Here is a 19294-nt window from a genome sequence, read left to right on the forward strand (position 1 = left end):
AGGGGAGACTGCTGTGCGAGGTTTTCGACCCCCCATAACTGTTTGATTGGCTTCGCCCCCGAATGACGAGAGGACGGTTGACAGACGATCAGGACAGGACAGAAGACAGATGGTCGTACATCGCAGGAGACGCATCACAAACGATGAACACTGAAAGAGAGGTTGACGTGTTCGAAACAGGAGCGCCGTGTTTTTGCTTATGTACACACAGTGGCTTTGAGTGTTTCTCTCCGTAGCTGGAGGGCTCCATAATGTCCGGATTTTTCAGACAGGTTAATAGACCTGTATAGTTCGCGACGTGTTCCAAAGTAATGCCGATCATAGCCTCTCAGCAGAACAGTCCTGTTGCTCCTATATTTAGTTTCTTTTTTAAGAGCATATGTGATAGATGTGAAGCAAACACAGCTATAATTACTTTAAAAAGCTCAATGTTAAATTTATGAGAAGTCAGTGGGCTGACGCAATACCGTTCCGTCAGCACACACCACTGCTTAAATGTTCCGTGAACCGAGGTCCTAACTGGCACCTTTTCAAACGATGCCAACAGCCATGAGTTCGTTTGCTACACCTGCGTCCTTAAAATTTGTTCGGGACTGTAATATACAGACAACATACGACAGCTAACCATGGACGATTCTATTTCTTCCCCGTCTATGCGAATCCCGAGAAATACCAATCCAGTTTTGACCCTGGTAACGATCTATTCAGTCGGCCATGACCGACAACACAGGCGCCTGTTTCGAAGTACAGTCGCAAGAAACGACTTTTAGAGCACCGAAACTGAGTCGGAGAGACGCCATTGAACACCAGCGATAGTATACTCGTTTCACTAAGAATCCAATAGGGCCGATGGTCATGCATAGCATGCCATTGGTGTTAGCGCGCTGTTAAAACTGGCTGCACGGTGCTTTCTAAAGCTTCCCAGAAAGTGTGACCAGCGTAGTACTCTAGCCGTGCGGTGAAGTTTGATTCGAGAGTCACAAGCGCTGTTATCAGCAAGGACGACAACTCCTCTTAACTACATACTAAATCCTTGAAGAAGCGCCGGGATGGCGACAACTTCTGAGACTGAGGCGTCCTCAAGTATACGGTGCTCTAGAAGACTTCCCAGCGAGTGCGGTTGAGCACGACCTCCGTGTTCGCTACGTCACACCTACGTCTTCTCCTGCGGCCGGGCAGGATATCGCCATTGATGAAGTCGTGGTCTTTACCACCTCCCGCCATGTTGCCTGTAAAGCAGTCCTGTCCAGGCAGAAGGCCGGGTCCGCAGTCGTTGCGTTTGCTGCGCAAGGGTAACCGCCTTTAGACGACTCCGTTTTTTTTTCTCTTGCATATTTTGCCCGCAAGCTTTTCGCCGATCGCGGCTCCTTGTAACAGGTGCGAAGATGTAAATGCTGGGTCTGCGTGGCTGACTTAGCAGCAGCGGTAGAACCAGCGTTTAGGAAAATTAACACGGGTCCAGCCACTTAGCGCACAGTTAGGCGATCGGTTGACGCCTGACTGGAAGGCGGGCGCTTTACCTATGGACCACGTTATCTCGCGACCCCAAGTTTTCGGCGTCAAAGCGCTGTGCCTGCCGCACTAGTGATGCTAACGCGACCCTACGCGATTTTAAACATTCTTCTCAGCCTATATCGCGCAGTAGGGTGGGAGGGTGGATGTAAGCGCCCTGAAACTCCTTATATTATATCGGTCCTCACGGGAGATCGAAACTTTCGCCTTTGGCGTGTGCTTAAACGCACACGGCAAATCAATAAATTCCCGTTCTTAGTAAAACGCGATTGTTAGTATTTTTACGGCTTTATTCGCGTTTATTTGGCAGCAAAATACATATTTATTTCTGAAAAAAAAATTGGAGTGACGCTGATGATGATGTCAATGCATTAAACTATCCATGATTACCGATGGGAAGTGACTGGTGGTGCGGCCTGCACTCAGAATGTTCAAACACACACACAAAATAGATTGCACTCGAGGTCATAACAGTTAGTTTATGAAAACGGCGCCTTTTCTACCTTATGGCTCGCATCAACTTGACACTGACCGTAATGTTGGTAGAATAAGAGCACGGTGAAAGCATCTTCGTTCGTCTGATCCGTCTATCGCCACCTGCCGCATGGAAGCTTAGTGCAAGCTATGCGTGACAACCAATCGATAGAGGCTCACTTTATTTAGTTCTCAGAGTTGCTTCATGTTTTTCTCCCGCGAATGAGCACCTAGTTTGCTCTTTATTCCTCCAACGTAAGGCGAACAGTTGTTCTACTTTGGGTCGTTGGGATTACATGTAAGCGTGAGGATTAAAAGAGTGCGACAGCTTTGATGAGTTCGGAAGCGGTCTTTTTTTCTTACCGTAAGCTACACTTCAGTGACGCATCTCTCGTATACTACAGTGATAAACTTAACCCTTAAAATTAGGCACCTTTTGATGCTAAACAGCACGGTAGTATGAAAATAACGATGTGTCAGTAGGTTTTCTGATTGTTCGGGACCTGTGATAAAAATAAAAGAAAGCAGGACGTTCGGAAGCAAGCGCTGATTTTTTTCAGTTCCAGGGGCCAGCTTTGTTTTCTCGTCACCTGGCATCTAATAGCAGTAGCATCAACGAAATAAAACACCTGATTTTAAAGACACAGGAGGCGTGTATCTGTTCTTCTTTTCTGTTAGGCTGAATAAACTGCGCCCCTATGAAAATGTAGAGATACTTCTGGCGCTCTGCATTTACCTCGGTTTTATTACCGTTTTTCGTAAGCGAATGGAATAAATTGAGAGACGCACCACGCCGAATACTGCACGAAATGCGATGCCTGCCATCGTGCCTAACTAGGTGGGCTGATGCGGAACTTTTGTGCGCTTTATGTTTTCGATTTCGGAAAGTTTCGGATGTCGAAGCACTTTCAGAAACGGCAGGGAAGAAAATCAGCCATTTGGCACCTTCTTTACAAGCGTTGTGCCAAACATAACGGAGTTAACGAACTGTGCAGGGCTTCTAGCTTACGACGAAGAGACACGTTGCTACTTGGATGGTCGAGCACTCGGAAGAAGCGGCTGTTTGTGGGTCCAGCTAAGAGACGTGGAATAACTGAGGACAGATCTTTCTAACGGTTTAGTTCGCACTTCGGTCACTGTGTGTTGAGCCTCTAGCGAAAAACAAAAATACAAAAACAAAATGTAGCAACCTCGGCGAGCAAGCTATAGTCTAGTAGAAAAAAAAGAAGAAAGGACACAGTGGCTCGCTTGCCATCCGTCGTTTTTCAAATCCACTTAAAAGTTTCCATTGCTCCGCTCCCGTCTTGTGGTACGCTGACCGTCGTGTTAGGAAAACCAAGAGGCGAAGCCCATCAACCTTCGCCTGCACTTCGTCGCGCGAAGCAGCTCCAGCTGCTGTACACTTGCCGCGCCTCCGCTCAGAGAAGCGTGAATGGACGCACGCGCCATGCTTGTGTCATTGTCTGGCTAAGGCCCCATCAAAGATGAACATCACGTTTCTGGAGCGATGCTGTTCGCCGCGTTACGCGGGAAGACATCGACCGACCGAAGCGGCGGCTCGCTTGATTCGGCTCTGATTTAAAATTCAGGCGAGCAACGCCGACACGAGAGAGCGGGGTGAACGGAGCGCAATAATAACACGACGTATGGCAGATTTCGGTCTTGTTTAAGCGCTCTAAAAATAGAGAGTAAAGAAAAAAGTATAAACAAAAATAAGAAGAGAGATTCGTATCCGCGGGAGACTAAGCGCCAACAGGCTTTTGTCGCGCTAGTTTCTCAACATCGGTTGGTACGCGAACGCGGACGTGCGTGATGGTAGGCGAGGAGATTTCATTGGTTCGTGATGAAGCATACGTGTGTCTGCTTTGAAGCAATGACCGCAAAAAAGGAAAAAAAAGTGCCGAACTAACATAGCGTTGTCTGAAATTTGCGCACGAACAGGAATGCCCTCTAGTCCCTATGAACAGTTTGTGAGGGTTATGCGAGGGCGACGTTATACCACGTAACAAACAGTGACAATTTGCGCTGTCTCTACGCTGGAGTACCGGAGATTTTGACGTGTTTTTTTTTTTTTGCGTTTCCGATGAAAATTTGCGTGCCCTCTTTGGTTGGGCGTCCTTGTCTGTGCCTTTCACGCAAAGAGACTATTGGCGTTAATTTCGTGCAGCATTTTCTTACTTCAAGTTCAGGCTGGCACCAAAGATAACCAAAGCATTCTTCTTTACTTTTTGATGTGTTTTGCAACATATTACAATGAAGCACAATATATTCGTTTTTTTTCAAAGCCAAGAAAGTTGCGCACAATACTCTCCAACATGCCAGCATGCTAGTGTAGCCTTAATTTTAGTTGGTATTTCAACAAAAATGCTGAGTTTTCTTGTCATCCTTGGCAATTGAAAATCTAAAATGACGAATACATTTCTGAAAGCGTAATAATACCTCCCCTTTTTATTTCAATTTACGCCAATGTGCTTCGCTCTCCTCAAAGTTCAGCATGAACAAGACTCGATCTTCGAATGAAGAAATGCAAGTCTTGATGATTAACTCAATTGGAATGTTACTTATGCAGATGTTTTATCATGTTGGAAAAATCTTAGAGCTACTGGCGCAAAGCGGAATGCCATTTCAGCTGTGAGAATTCAGCATTCAAAACTTTTTGTTTCCTAAGATGTCCAACCCTCTAATGCGCTGTCTTGTGTGCCTTCTCGTACTCACTGAAGCGTGGTGAGCTGGCGATGCAGGTCGTCGACGATTTCCCGAATGATCTCCAGGCCCTTGCGGCGGTTCACAATCTGCCGGATGCTGCGTGGAAGAATAAAACATGTATAGTTAGGATCGGGTAAAAAGGTGTTGCCTCAATTATTTACTGTTATATTCGACACAGTTTCTCCAAATGCGTCACTCGTGCGGTTACTGACATAATTTCAAATCATGTTTAAATTAGGTAATATTAGTAAACTTGTCATTCCCGCTGACTGTGCCTCCATCGCCGCTGTGTGAGTGCTGCCGAGGGCCAAGTCAAGAGAGCTCTTGTGCCTTCTTTAGCCCTCTCCACTAAGGCAACGATAAGGGTCTGAGTTTATGAAATGAATGAAATAATAAATTCATTTCTAAAGTTTGAGAGCTTGCTTGTATCTTCGCTGTCGTTGACAGGGTTTATTAATTGCGACCGTGGCCTATAAAGTCGATACGAAAGCAACCGCTGTATCATGAGCAACTGTTTAGTGAATAAAGATTGATTAGATGCAGCAGCATGAACGGGAGTATTTCGTCGAGTAGGCGAGTTTTCGCTCGCCAGAGCTATGATGCATTAGCAGAGCCACTCCTTCAAGTAACTTGCAGGCAAAGAGAAAATACTCCTTAGATTTGATAAAAAAAAGAGGCCTCTGCGATTCGGTCATCTTTCAGCAGTGTATTTTCAGCGAGAATAAATTCTACTAATAAAGCTTTTAGTTGCCTGTAAAGCGTGCTGTCTTGCACTACTATGCATTTACAGGAAAAGCCGAATCAAAAGTGCGAGATAGAGTAGAGATTCAAGATGCGGCGTTTCGAAAAAGTCTAGCCATCACAATAATCTTGACGAGAATGTAAATAAACGAGGAAAACTGAAAGAGGTACGTTGTAAACGCGGGCGCGAGGCGTGGTCAAGATTCGACCGAGAGAACGAGAGGGAGTTTTCTACGCGCAACCTTTGGCAAGTGCGTTTTGGAACAACGCGGCTCGAGTAAGAGCGTTGGCGCTGTACGTTTGCTGCTTTTGACCCGTAAACACGAGATACGAAACATGCGCCCGGGCATATGCGAAGCACTCGAAATTATATTCAGATGGATTGCTCCAATTACGAGGCTCCTACCACCGTAATTGTACGAGTAGACCTTGCCGAGTTCCTTTGTTTCGGGGGAAAATAAATAAATAGAACGCTCGCCGGCACGTGACGATCTGTTAGCAGTTGAAATGTGCGAACATGAGCAGTGCACTCATGTCGTGATGTGATTCTAACGTGCATTGCGTCTCCCTAACGGTGGTAGCAGAAAAAAAAAACACAGAAAGGCGCAGCCGAGACTGACGCTCATTATCATCCAATAGACGTCGTCAGCTTCGCAGAATGAGCTGCCTCCAAAGCCGTTGTTTTGGAAGAAAAGCCCGCCACGGTGCAAATTAGAAAGCGCTAATTACGTTACCCGGAGCCACCGTGGTACGCGGCTCGGAACACGCTGTTGCGATTAGACAAACAAGATGCAAAAATGCAGAGCGCGTTGTCGAAAGCTGTTTCATTAGTAATGAGTGTAGGCTTCGTTTTTCTTCTAGGCTATGCAGCCGAACCGTAGTTCGGCAGGAACTCGCTAAGATGCCTCGGTGAGAGGTTCTTCCTTTAGCACATACTTCATGACTCCCGTTTAAGGTCGCAGCGATAACATTGGGTGGGATAGCTGGTGCAGACTTCGTCATAGCTCGATAGCCTGTCGCAACTGCTTGGCGCCCGGTAGTGTAAATGTTCTTATATGTTTTAAACAAAATGATTTAACCAAACGTTTAAAACAAAGTGCAGTTTATTTAAAGCAACAGCTTTGTAATTCAGAGTGCGGTAATGTTATCGCTTTCGGTTTGTCACTTCTGGGTGGGCGTAAACTCTGGAAGTATATATTTTTTTGTCTCCATCGGCAGAGGTGCTGCAGTGAGGAGTAGAAATTGTGGACATCCGCCGAGCATTTTTTTTCACGGACAGGATGCCTAATTACGCTAAATATTCTGCGAGGATTGTATGTGAAGTAGCGGCTACACAGTCTTCTCCGCGCGCCTATTTTACACGGGAATGATTGGAACTCTCGCGCGCACATGAACAAGCATGAAGCTACTAAGACACGAGCTCAGGTCTTGACGACATGTAGAATCTCGATGGATATTCTGGGTGCCGATTTCTTCCTGTCATTTCCCTGTGGTGGCCCGTGTTTCAAGGTAGCATTGGTTTAGGATCAGCAAGCTAGCCTTTTCATGTGGGCGCCGCTGTTCTTAAAGTCGCTCTGGTAGAAATATGCCCTGTTCTGTTCTTGGCTAGTGTCCTCAGCGATTACGGGTGTCCCTCCACTACCGCCATCTGGTACCGTTTATTGGCGGCCGTTATGTGACAGTGTAGAAGCTTGTCTTTTGTAATGAGTTACTCTTGAATTTAGGGCTGTCTAAAACAAGAAAATGTTTTCCTGCGGTTATCCCGGCTTTCTCTGTGCAGCGTGTGGAAACGAGTCAATAGGTTGCCCCAAGTTTGGAAAATATATTTTTTACATCTGCGTTGCGTTTCGGTACAGAGTACTTCTCTCAAAGTTTCAGCGTGCTCGCTGCTCAAACGCATGGAAAATTCCGTGCAAAGCTGCGCAGTGTTCTTCACAGCTGGCCTTTTGCGAGAGAGTCGATTCTGCGAATTCCCACACTGCACATGGTAAAAGAGCCATGAACTTAATGCTTGCCTAGAATTACCTTACATAGTCTTGCCGAAGTTATCAAAACATCTTAATGCAGTGAGGAACCTGCCTTTGACACTTTGCGCGGAAAACTTAAACTGTGCAAACATTTTAGCGCTGCGTACCATTTAGCTTCTCAGAAAAGCCGTACGCGTATTACGAAGCACATCTCTTTTATAAAGACGTAAGTAGCGTTCGATTTACTTATTCCCTGAATGTATTTGAAAGTGAAGCATTCGCAGTAAGCACTCGAGTCAATCACAAACCGGCAAACTGTCCCGATGTGTCAAAACGTCTTGAGCTCTCAAGCGCAGCCCGACACAAAGTAGGTAAGTGAGGCAATAACTATTCACGCAAAAGCTTGCGACTCGGGACGACACGAGACACGCTCATAGTGTTTCACATTCAGCCCGTTTCATTTGCCACCACAAAAGGCAATGTATTCATACGACTGTAAAGAGGGAACGACTGAATTCCTATCGCAGGAGTTATTCACCTTGGTCTCGCGACGTTTTCTATGGGGCTGTGCGTTTTATAACGCTTTCCTCTGCTTAAAGTGTTTTTGCCAATCTGCGCAGTCTAGACTACGTTTTATCAACGAACGATTCTCAGTTGATATTTTGTTCCAATATTTCTTTTTAGCGTTAATGTAACGAGATGCAGAACCTGTCGGTGGGAAGACGCTTTCTTTATGCTGTCGCTATTCGCTATGATCTGCGTGTAAAAGTCGCTTTCGAATGGGCCACTCCGAGCTGTCGAGCCAGAATATCAATATTGAGCCAGTATTACTAGTAGCGTAGCTACGGTATTGAAGTAGCCGTTAGCTAGCCGTACACGTCATGAGAAGCCATGGGTGACATAGCTTGTACCCACCTAATAGAGGTGCGTGCTGTTGCAACGAGCGTTGCCCGACCAATACCCAGAACTCTCCTTGGAATTTAGGTGCATTGCAAAGTGAGCTATGCCTTGAAGGCCGTGTTACTGAAGTGCGGCTTCACTGTCAACTATCTTTCGTGGCGAAAGTTCTTTGAGCCGGAGGCTGGAAAGAAAAAAAAATGTATCCTCTCTCTTGGGCTGGTGAGCTTTTTTCGCTGCACGAAATTTTCGACACACAGTTGTTGCAGAGTTGGTGGTGTTTAACGGGTTGGATTCACCGGACTGTCTTGTGATATGCGCTGTACAAAGAGTCGTACTTACGCTATGACATTGTTGCGAAAAAGTCCTCGGCAGGGTATTTATGTGCGTTGAAATGCAGCGTAAGTAGGTTAAAACCAAAGCCCACTCTGTGATTAGCTTAACATTCTGCCTTGAAATGCGAATACTCTGAACATTTTTTATGAGTGCAAGAATGTGTGATTTAGCCCCTCATCAGAAAACTTGCTCACTGAAGGTCGTCAAAGCACAGGAGACATCTGAAAGTACTGGTATTTGGCTGTTGATGTGATTAAGATAAAAACAATCATCCGTGTACCAGCACATTACCACGCAACCTGTTAGTTGCCATTAGACTACTCGTTCTCACTGGCATAGTGCATTTATCCAACACGCAGATTTGCTACGATTAAAGAGAAATTAAGCAGCAAAAGCTTACAAGCCAGTATAAGTGTTGAAAACTGTTAACCAAAATAACAGTGAAATCGTAGGATCGCGATGATGGTTCCATTTGTTTTACGTCAGGCATAGCGCAGAGCATCTGCTTCTTTCACTAACATCAGTAAAGTGCTGCTCTCGAGTGCGCAGCATGACTGGAAGACGAAGAGGCGTCCGTCAACTTTCACTCGCATTGATGGCGGCTATGATGATCTTTCCGCTGAGTGGCGTTGGCAACCGTTAATGGTTCCAGCCACTGCCGCTGCGTGCCAGGTAGCTAAGCACTCGTCCCGTAAAGAGCTCTTCCACTGCCGTCAATCCGGTCTCTTCAGTGTCTAGTCGCAACGTTTCTTCGCTTGCTTCGCGCTCTGTGTGCTCGAACAGAGCTTGGCACGAATGTTGAGAATGACATGCGAAGCGAATTCGCCTAGACACCTGCGCTCTGTTTTCCACGACGGGGTTGTGAAAGCAAACAAAGGAAAGACGTGACCGATACGAAAATAAATACAATACTTGTATATACAAGCGTCGCAGATGCGGGAGTCCTTACTGGAAAAAAAAAAGGTTTCTACTATGTGGGCGTAAAACGCCCGTCGAAGAAGCGGCGCATTGATTCGAGGAAACGGGAATGGAAGTGGGCCTTGGAAAAGCTACGAGTTGTCGAAGAGAATTATGAACGCATTTGTTCGCGAAAAAACGGAATAGATGATTTCAAACGTTGTCTTGCACAATTTTCTTGCCTGAGTATCCGGTTGTGTACTTCCGTACATGGCTGCTATCCCGGCTTTTAACGTCAAGCTTGGAGCTTTATTAAAAGCGTTCCCACCCTCTCCACCGCCTTGAGCAGATCACAAGTGAAACTTTGCCGAGCAGTTCCAAGGTACTGCCTTCGCTGCGAACAGCGAAGCGTTTCCTGCGCATTTATTCAATACACATCAACTTCTCGTGGCAATCTATCCACAGACGGTTCGTATGTGGGGAATTGTTCGATATGGTCAGCGTCTAGGCTGACTTTTGTCTCGCTGGCGGCCATGCTTGGGCAGAGGGCGTACGAAGTGGACACTCAAGAACCGATCTCAGCCACAAACGGCCGTATCAGTTCGTTCGCCGGAACTTATACCCGCTGACCCGGCTTGTATTGTGAAATTTAGTTTTGCATGAATTCGCTTTCTAGCGCCCCACAACGACACGCTTATATACAATGACTTTTGGAAAGAAGGGAATGCATTCCTAAGGCACCCCAAAAATACAGCAGCAAAGTTTATAAATACAAGGCGGGATCTGCCACCTTGCAAAACCACCAACTGCCGACCGCCGAAGGTTGTTGGTCCTCCTAATTATCCAATTTTCTCGGCGAAGTATGTGACGGAGCCTCGCTTGTTGAGGTTAGAAAACACTACGGCTCCGCGGTTGGTAGTTTTCATAGTTTAGTCGGCTTTCTGATACTTTTTTGTGATTTATTGTTTTTGCTGAGCCTTGATTGTTTTGAAACAGGCACTTCAGCACTGATTTATGGTTCATGCGGGTTTAACGTCCCAAAACGACTCAGGCTATGAGAGACGCCGTAGTGAAGGGCTCCGGGAATTTCAACCACCTGGGGTTCTTTAAAGCGCACTGACATCGCACAGTACACGGGCCTCTAAAATTTCGCCTCCATCGAAATTTGACCACTGCGGCCGGGATCCTCTTAGCCTCTTCACTGTAATCTAGACTCGTTTCAAGCGAGCTCGAAAGATGAATAAAGTGCTATAATCATGAATCGCACGAACTTTAAATATAATTTTCCTGCTACTCCAGGGCAAAATAAGTTGTTCTGGAGATTGGACCATTTGCGGTCTAATTTGTTCGCTGCAGCTAGCTTCGCTTTAGAATATGCCTGCTGCCGTTCTCGGTATACTTTAACAGAGCAATCCGATTAGTGAACCACTTCCCCCCGAGAAAGAATGAATAGGAAGAATAGAGAGAGAAGTAAATAGAGGAAATAATGCTCCCTAGTAAACACATAAATGCGCCTTCTTGACTTCAGGTCGTACAAAGTGTGTCTACTCAAACGAGCAAACAGGCGTAAAATACACTCCGCATGTGCTTTCATTGATTCGTTCCTCCATTACATAAGAAAAAAAAGTTTACTGTCTGGGTAGCTTGATTACCGTATTTTTCACTGCACACATTTGTATTGATTACTTATAAGATTTAGCACGTTTAGTTTCCAGACAGCGTATGAAGGTAGTTTACTGTGGAAGCTAAGCCTAATGATTTCTTACTCATCGTGATTAGAATTCTGGTCCTGCCTAGAATGATTCCCTACTGAAAAATGTATATAGGTTTGAACGGGTCAGCAAATAGGATTATGGCACATTTGGTTTGGCTTTATATGATGGACGTCCCAAAGCGGCTCAGTCTATGAAGGACGCCGTAGTGGAGGGCTCCGGATAATTTCGACCACCTGGGGTTCTTAACGGGCACTAACAATGCACAGTACACGGAATTTTGACATTTTTCCTCCATCGAAGTGCTACCGTAGTGGGCGGGTTCGAACCCACGACTTGCATGCACTGTGTGATGTAAGTGCACGGTAATTAACCACGGGTAATGGTAGTTATACGGAGCCCTCCTCTAAGGAGTCACTCAAAGGCTGAATCGCTTTGGAAGCTTCATCCTATAATGTTAGACGAAATGTGCCATAATCCTATTTATCTCCTATTGAAACCTGTACACATTTTTCAATAGGGTTTCTTAAAGTAATGTCATCACAACAGCTTTTAGTGGCCATTGCTTTCAGCACGATGTGCAGAATTGAAAATGTTTCTTTTCTTCTCACCGTGCCCTGACACTACGAACGAGAAGAAAATAAACTCAGGGAGTGACAGCCTGGAGTAAAAAAGACAGGAGGTGTAATACCCTCGTTGCTAGCTCTGCTCACGACAGCCTGTTTACTTAGATGGACAGAACTGCTCGAAACTTTTTCTTCCCGCGAACTCTCGTCGTGCGCCTCTTTTGGGCGCAGCGTGTCGTCCGGGACCTATCTCGTCGGCACGCCATACGCTGCTCATGATGAGTTTGCGTGGTCGCTCTGTTGTCTCTTCTCGCAGGTATAGCGTTTCGATCTGAGCGAATTACACGAATGCGCATGTGGCGCTGACACTTTCTCAGAGCACAAACTTTTCACGGACCACGCGTGCGGTGAGCACGGACACGCGGGTTGCGCTCTTTTAATTTTTTTTTCGTACAATATTTGTAATTGAGACGGTAAACTTCTGTTCTTTCTTATTCTACACCTCCCCAATTTCTTTTATATCCCCTAAACCTCTGTTCTTTCTTATTCTACACCTCCCCAATTTCTTTTATATCCCCCCATCCCCTCTGATTTTCATTTCTTTTTTGATTTGATTTGATTTATTTGTTTCTTTCTGATGCAGAAAGAGGAGCAAGAGCAAAAGGCGAAACGCCTGACGATGGCTCTTTCCCCGCATACAGTTTGGCACAAACGTTAAACATAGCTTTAAAGAAAAGTTTCACACCAAAATCTTCTGGGGGAAATAAGAAGGGGGAAAAAAAGGTAAATAAATCATGTAACGAAATAATAACAGTATACAACAAACAATAATTCTTACATGCCGACACAAAGTATTTGGTACAAAGATTGCAAATATAACAAAATTCTGAACATGGTTGTTGCAAGCTTTAGAACAACAAAAATTGCAACATCATAATAACAAAACAACAGCAAGATAAAAATGAAAATGCACTCCTTAAAAAATAGCGATTAGGGACAGAAACATGGCAGATTATGTGAGTTCTAAGTTATTTTCCAGCAGCAGAGCTCTGAGCCTGTTTTCTGAGACATTAGCACTCAGATCTGTTAATCCTTGTTTTTTATTTAGAAGGTTAGCTGTTTGATATTCAATATGTTGTCGTCCATAATTCGTTCTTTTTTTTGGCGACCGTAAAGTTTCCTTACGGAGTGGGTATGCTGGAGCTGCATTGGATTTTTGTATTTAAAACCACAGTATGAAATGTCAATAGGGTGCTGTCGTTTTTCAACGAAGTGAGAAGAATCCAGATATCGAAAAATGACTTTGAGAAGTATCTCTTTTGCAAAGCCTGCAATCACACCGATGATACGCGTTTTTGTAATCTGAAAATGATGGCACCAACGAAGTGATGTCAATGTGCTCGTGATGGGGTCGTAGCCAGGGAGGGAGGATTCGAACGAGCTGATGATTGAGAAGAGAGGCGAGAACCTCTGGAATTGCGTTCAGTACCGAGAGCAAGCTGCATACAATGAGCTGTTATACAAAGAGCGTTGCGGCGTTTGTCACTCCGTCAACGAGAAGAGGCAACGTTCGGAAACGTGGGTTGTCTTCGTTTTGACGTCGTCCTTATTATTTGCTCAGTTCAGCTACGGGGTGAATTTTATTTTTCGAACACGACAATAGCCACGTATGCCACAAATTCGTTATGTGGGCTGTGCATGCTTACTCGCGTCTCATCACGAAATTTTCGCTTGTGCAGTACTTTTTTTCACAATTACAGATGGAAAAGAGGATTGTACGATTATAAATTCCGTGATGAGACGCACGAAACGTGTATTTCTGGCAATCGAACCTTCAGCATTTTGAAGCGCAAGTAGCTCTCTTTTTGTGTTGTGTAGAGGTTTACGTGTGACTGAAGCGACTTGATGGCAATATTACACGCACCTGTAGTGTGCCACAGGGGCTTAAATATTTCTCGAGTTACGGTAATTTAGAGCAATTTTCTATGTTATAGTGAGGGCCGAAACATGTTTACGCCGGCATTCTTCTTGGAGGATCCATTGCTCGCGTTTGGAGGTCGACGTACTAAGTAGAAATAAAGACAACTGATATGCTACAAGTTGAACGCTACGACAATTAAGCGTAAATAGAATCGCCCGTGAGAAACGCAGCGTACTTCAGAATTCTTCTTCCTCTTAAAACTTTCTTCCGTTCTTCGTCTTCCTTCGCGCGGAGACGTACTGCAGTTTCGCAAGCACAGTAATGATTGCCGTTTCCTTTTATCATTCCACAGTCATCGGCTCTCGAATTTCCCGGGAAGCGCGCGCAGGGTGTTCCGAGACGATGTCGACGACAGAGCCGTGACGCAAGAGCGCTATTTCGGCAGGGTTCGTTCAACGTAAGGCCCCGCACGAAGCTCCCCTCGCGCCATCTCGCGATTATTGACGCACACGAAAGAAAGAAAGAAGGAAAGAAAGAAAGAAAGAAAGGAAGGAAGGAAGAAGCAAAAAAGAACGAAAGAAGGAAGGAAAGAAAGAAAGGAAGAGAAAAAAGAAGGGAAGAAAGAAAGAGAGAAAGAAAGAAGAAAAGAAGGAAAGGTAGAAAGAAAGAAAAAAGCAAAAAGAACGAAAGAAGGAAGGAAAGAAAGGAAGAAAAAAGAAGGAAAGAAAGTAAGAAAGAAAGAAAGAAGGAAAGAAAGGAAGGTAGAAAGAAAAAAAGAAGCAAAAAGAACGAAAGAAGGAAGGAAAGAAAGAAAGAAAAAAAGAAGGAAAGAAAGGAAGAAAGAAAGAAGCAAAAGAGAACGAAAGAAGGAAGGAAAGGTAGAAAGAAAGAGAAAAGAAGGAAAGAAAGGAAGAAAGAAAGAAAGGTAGAAAGGAAGAAAGAAGCAAAAAAGAAAGAAGGAAGGAAAGAAAGAAAGGAAGAACGAAAGAAAGAAAGAAGGAAAGAAAGGAAGAAAGGTAGAAAGAAAGAGAGTAGGAAAAGAGAACGAAAGAAGGAAGAAAAGAAAGAAAGAAAAAAGAAGGAAAAAAAGAAAGAAGCAAGAAAGAAGGAAGGCACCCCCTCGCCGCCTCCAAAAAAAAATAAAATATTGGGGAATAAGGATTTTTTTCTATGTACATAACATGTATTTCTCCTTTCTCGTGCCCGTCTTTATAATGCTCCGTTCGGTGCGCGCGGCACTTATACTGTACTTTTTGTTAATTGTGCTCTCGGGGAATAGAGGGTGGCTCAGCTCGCTGCCCACTGAAGAACGTCGCGCCCTTCTCGTCTTGTCATTGCGAACGAGCGTGGAAATTGGGAGCGCAAACTCGACGACATGCGAGCGCACTCTCTTCCCTCGCTCTCTCGGCCTCACGTGTGTTTGCCGAGTCGCTCGAAGCCGCCGTCCCAACCTCCCCTTCGCTCCCTACTCCGTCCCCTCCCCATTCTGCACCGCTTGCCGCGACGGGCTCTGACGTCGACGCCCAGAGTAGACTCTGGGCGTTGATTTTAACCCGTTCGCGAAATAGGGTAGGCTGTGTGAAGGAAACGAGTCATAGTTTTGACTTTCTCTGCAATCCCCCTAACCCATTCGCCGTCCAATATTTCCGATGACTCGTCGTGTTCGCCCGTCCGAATGTGCTCAGGAATCACGGTTCGGCATTTACAGGCAGCGCTGTCGCTTCTTGCTGATCATTTTGCCCACTGGGTGCGTACCTCCTTGCGTTCGCCTTGTCTCTATCTCGTAATTAGTTCGTCTAAATGCAATGGAGTTCCGGCGAGTAGGGTCTAACGTTACCGACTGTGAAGCTTTACGTTTATGTTTGCCGTTGCGAATAATATCGACATGTCGCTATTTTCTTTTGGTTTATACGTACCGGACTCTATAACCGAGTGGCGAGGCGTCAGCGCTCAGGGTTGTGGACAAATGTAATGAACTCGGTCGAGTTGGCGCGAGAGCCCGAAAGGTTGTGACATATATTCATTGACAGACTAATGATAGCTATCGGCAACTTCTCTTGGACTTTGGCGTCATCACCGAAATACAGTTCGTCTGCTCGGCAAAAAGTCGAGATCTACGCTCGCCCAATACTGCTCGCACAGAATTTTTGCGTCGAAGATGGTGAACGCTAAGTCCGTTTTCTTTACTATTAGAAAAAGAGGCAGCCATTGTATTAGTCTTAGTTTTGTTTGTTGATGATTCTCTATATTTCATCTGTATACTTTCATTTTGGAGGAAAAAGCATTTTGGTGCAAAAAAGAACCGCGTTAGGGGTCGGAAAAGGGTTACTGGATTGGCGCGGTTCAGGTGTCCAACGATATATGAGACAGATACTGCGCCATTTCCTTTCCACCAAAAACCAATTATTATTATTATTATTATTATTATTATTGTGACGTGCGTCTTATACTTGTCGCTACTTTCAGGTTAACAGACGTGGCAGTCTGTTAACGTGCTTCGGAAGCTGCTCTGTTCAAACCTGGCCTGAGCAATCAGCAGCTGCTGATTGTGCGGGCCCGCAGGATGGCAGAAGCTATCGGAGTCCTGAACTGATTATCCCGCCTACGAGAACCGGTCCCCCAGTCATCCGTCCAAAAATTAAGTCTTTCACCACCATCACTTCCACCCTATCACCCTTCCACCCTTTCACCACCGTCACATACCCGCCGCGGTGGCTCAGTGGTTAGGGCGCTCGACTACTGATCCGGAGTTCCCGGGTTCGAACCCGACCGTGGCGGCTGCGTTTTTATGGAGGCAAAACGCTAAGGCGCCCTTGGGCTGTGCGATGTCAGTGCACGTTAAAGATCTCTAGGTGGTCGAAATTATTCCCGAGCCCTCCACTACGGCACCTCTTTCTTCCTTTCTTCTTTCATTCCCTCCTTTAGACCTTCCCTTACGGCGTGGTTCAGGTGTCCAACGATATATGAGAGAGATACTGCGCCGTTTCCTTTCCCCAAAAAACAATTATTATTATTATTATTCACCATCACCACCACCCTATGGTGGCGGTGGTGTGCGCCTGTGAGCCACGGTGTACACCTGCGCAGATCTGAGGATATATATATATATATATATATATATATATATATATATATATATATATATATATATGCAGCGATGGCGTAGAGGTAGAACATCCGCCTCGCGTGCAAGAGGACCGGGGTTCAAATCCTGGTGCCGCGCAATTCTCCACCGAGTTTAAAAAAAAAAAAATCCGCGTGTCGATGGAATTGCATAACCAGGCCTGGAGTGCGGCCTGATCTCGGTGACCAGAACCGACAACGCACTCTCTCACAAGAGCAGGATTTGGCCACCCTGGTGTAGTACTTGGCCACAACCTTCTATGATCAAACCAATTAACCCTCGGCCCTCAGTCCCCAGCGGCTGCAGAGCAACTGACCACGGCAGCGGTCAGACCTGTGACGCAGCGGAGGGTGCTAAGAATCTCTGGCTCCGGACAGGCCGCCATTGGAATCTGAACCTGGCAACGTGTTTAACGCTAGAACTTTATCTAGTGAGGCTAGCCTAGCAGTGCTGTTCGAGGAACTAGCGGGAATTAAATGGGATGTGATAGGGCTTAGCGAAGTTAGGAGGACAGGTGAGGCGTATACAGTACTAAAGGACGGACACATACTGTGCTACCGCGGGTTAGAGGGTAGACGAGAACTAGGTGTGGGTTTCCTCATTAATAAGGATATAGCTGGCAACGTAGAGGAGCTCTACAGTATTAACGAGAGGGTAGCAGCTATAGCAATTAGGCTGAATAGGAGGTACAAGCTGAAAGTGGTGCAGGCCTACGCACCCACATCCAGCCATGATGACCAGACCGTTGAAAGCTTCTATGAGGACGTAGAATCAGCAATGAATAGAGTAAAATCGCAGTACACTGTACTGATGGGCGACTTCAATGCGAAGGTTGGCAAGAAGCAGGCTGACGACCACGCGGTAGGTGACTATGGGATAGGCTCTAGAAATAGCAGGGGAGAGTTATTAGTCGAATTCTCGGATAGAAATAATTTACGGATCATGAATACCTTCTTCCGCAAACGAGAAAACAGGAAGTGGACCTGGAAGAGCCCCAATGGTGAGATTAAAAATGAAATCGACTTCATACTATGCGCTAAACCTGGCATCATTCAGGATGTGGCCGTCCTCGGAAAGGTGAGTTGTAGCGACCACAGAATGGTAAGGTCTAGAATTAGCTTAGACTTGAAGAGGGAACGGAAGAAGCTAGCGAAGAAGAAGACCATTAACGAGTTAGCCGTAAGAGGGAAAGCACAGGAGCTTAGGATAGCGCTGCAAAACAGATACTCGGCTTTAACTGAGGAAGATGATCTTGATGTTGCATTCAATGCACGATAACCTGACATCAATAATTACGGAGTGCGCAGTAGAAGTAGGCGGTAGGACAGTTCGAAAAGATACCGGGAAGCTATCTCAGGTGACGAAAGATCTGATTAAGAAGCGCCAAAACATGAAGGCATCTAACACTATCGATAGAATAGAACTAACGGAGCTATCAAGGTAAATAAATAAGCGCAAGGTAGCCGACATAAGGAAGTTTAATATGGAGAGAATCGAGCATGCTATAAAGAACGGAGGTAGCCTAAACACAGTGAAGAGGAAACTAAGCATAGGTAAAAACCAGATGTATGCATTAAGAGACAAGCAGGGCAATGTCATTAGCAATATGGATAAGATAGTTAACGTAGCCGAAGAGTTCTACACAGACCTGTGCAGTAGCCAATGTAATCAGAGCGCTAATGAGAAAGACAGCAGTGCACAGCAATGCGTCATCCCGCCAGTAACGAAAGATGAAATAAAGAAAGCCTTAGAAGCAATGAAAAGGGGAAAAGCAGCTGGGGAGGATCAGGTAACAGCAGATCTGTTGAAGGATGGAGGGGACATCGTGCTAGAAAAACTAGCTACCCTGTATACGCAATGCCTTATGACCTCGACTGTACCAGAAGCTTGGAAGAATGCAAACATTATCTTAATTCATAAGAAGGGAGACGCCAAGGACTTGAAAAATTACAGGCCGATCAGCTTACTATTTGTTGCCTACAAAGTATTTACTAAGGTAATCGCTAATAGAGTCAGGGCAACGTTAGACTTTAATCAACCAAATGATCAGGCAGGCTTTCGTAAAGGATATTCCACAATAGATCATATTCACACTATCAATCAGGTGATAGAGAAATGCGCAGAATATAACCAACCTCTATATATAGCTTTCATTGATTACGAGAAAGCATTCGACTCAGTGGAAACCTCAGCAGTGATACAGGCATTGCGTAATCAGGGGGTAGAAGAGCCCTATGTCAAAATACTGGAAGATATATATAGCAACTGCACAGCTACTATAGTCCTCCATAAAGTCAGCAATAAAATTCCAATAAGGAAGGGCGTCAGGCAAGGAGACACGATCTCGCCAATGCTGTTCACCGCATGTTTGCAGGAGGTATTTCGAGGCCTGAGCTGGGAACAGTTGGGAATAAGAATAAATGAAGAATACCTAAATAATC

General features: G+C 45.4%; 1 protein-coding gene across 3 annotated transcripts in view; it reads right to left on the bottom strand.

Annotated features, from left to right (window-relative positions):
- The window catches only part of LOC144129146 (uncharacterized), a 148899-nt gene that overhangs the window by 9414 nt on the left and 120191 nt on the right, over positions 1-19294 (bottom strand). For 2 of the 3 annotated variants that reach the window (XM_077663086.1, XM_077663085.1), the window contains exon 3: positions 4702-4788. In XM_077663086.1, coding sequence (XP_077519212.1) covers positions 4702-4788 — 87 coding nt within the window. Of the gene's footprint in view, positions 1-1157; positions 1283-4701; positions 4789-19294 lie in introns of all 3 variants that reach the window. The other variant, XM_077663087.1, reaches the window with a different exon arrangement.

This window comes from Amblyomma americanum, chromosome 4 (genome assembly GCF_052857255.1).
Source record: "Amblyomma americanum isolate KBUSLIRL-KWMA chromosome 4, ASM5285725v1, whole genome shotgun sequence".
Taxonomy (NCBI): Eukaryota; Metazoa; Arthropoda; class Arachnida; order Ixodida; family Ixodidae; genus Amblyomma; species Amblyomma americanum.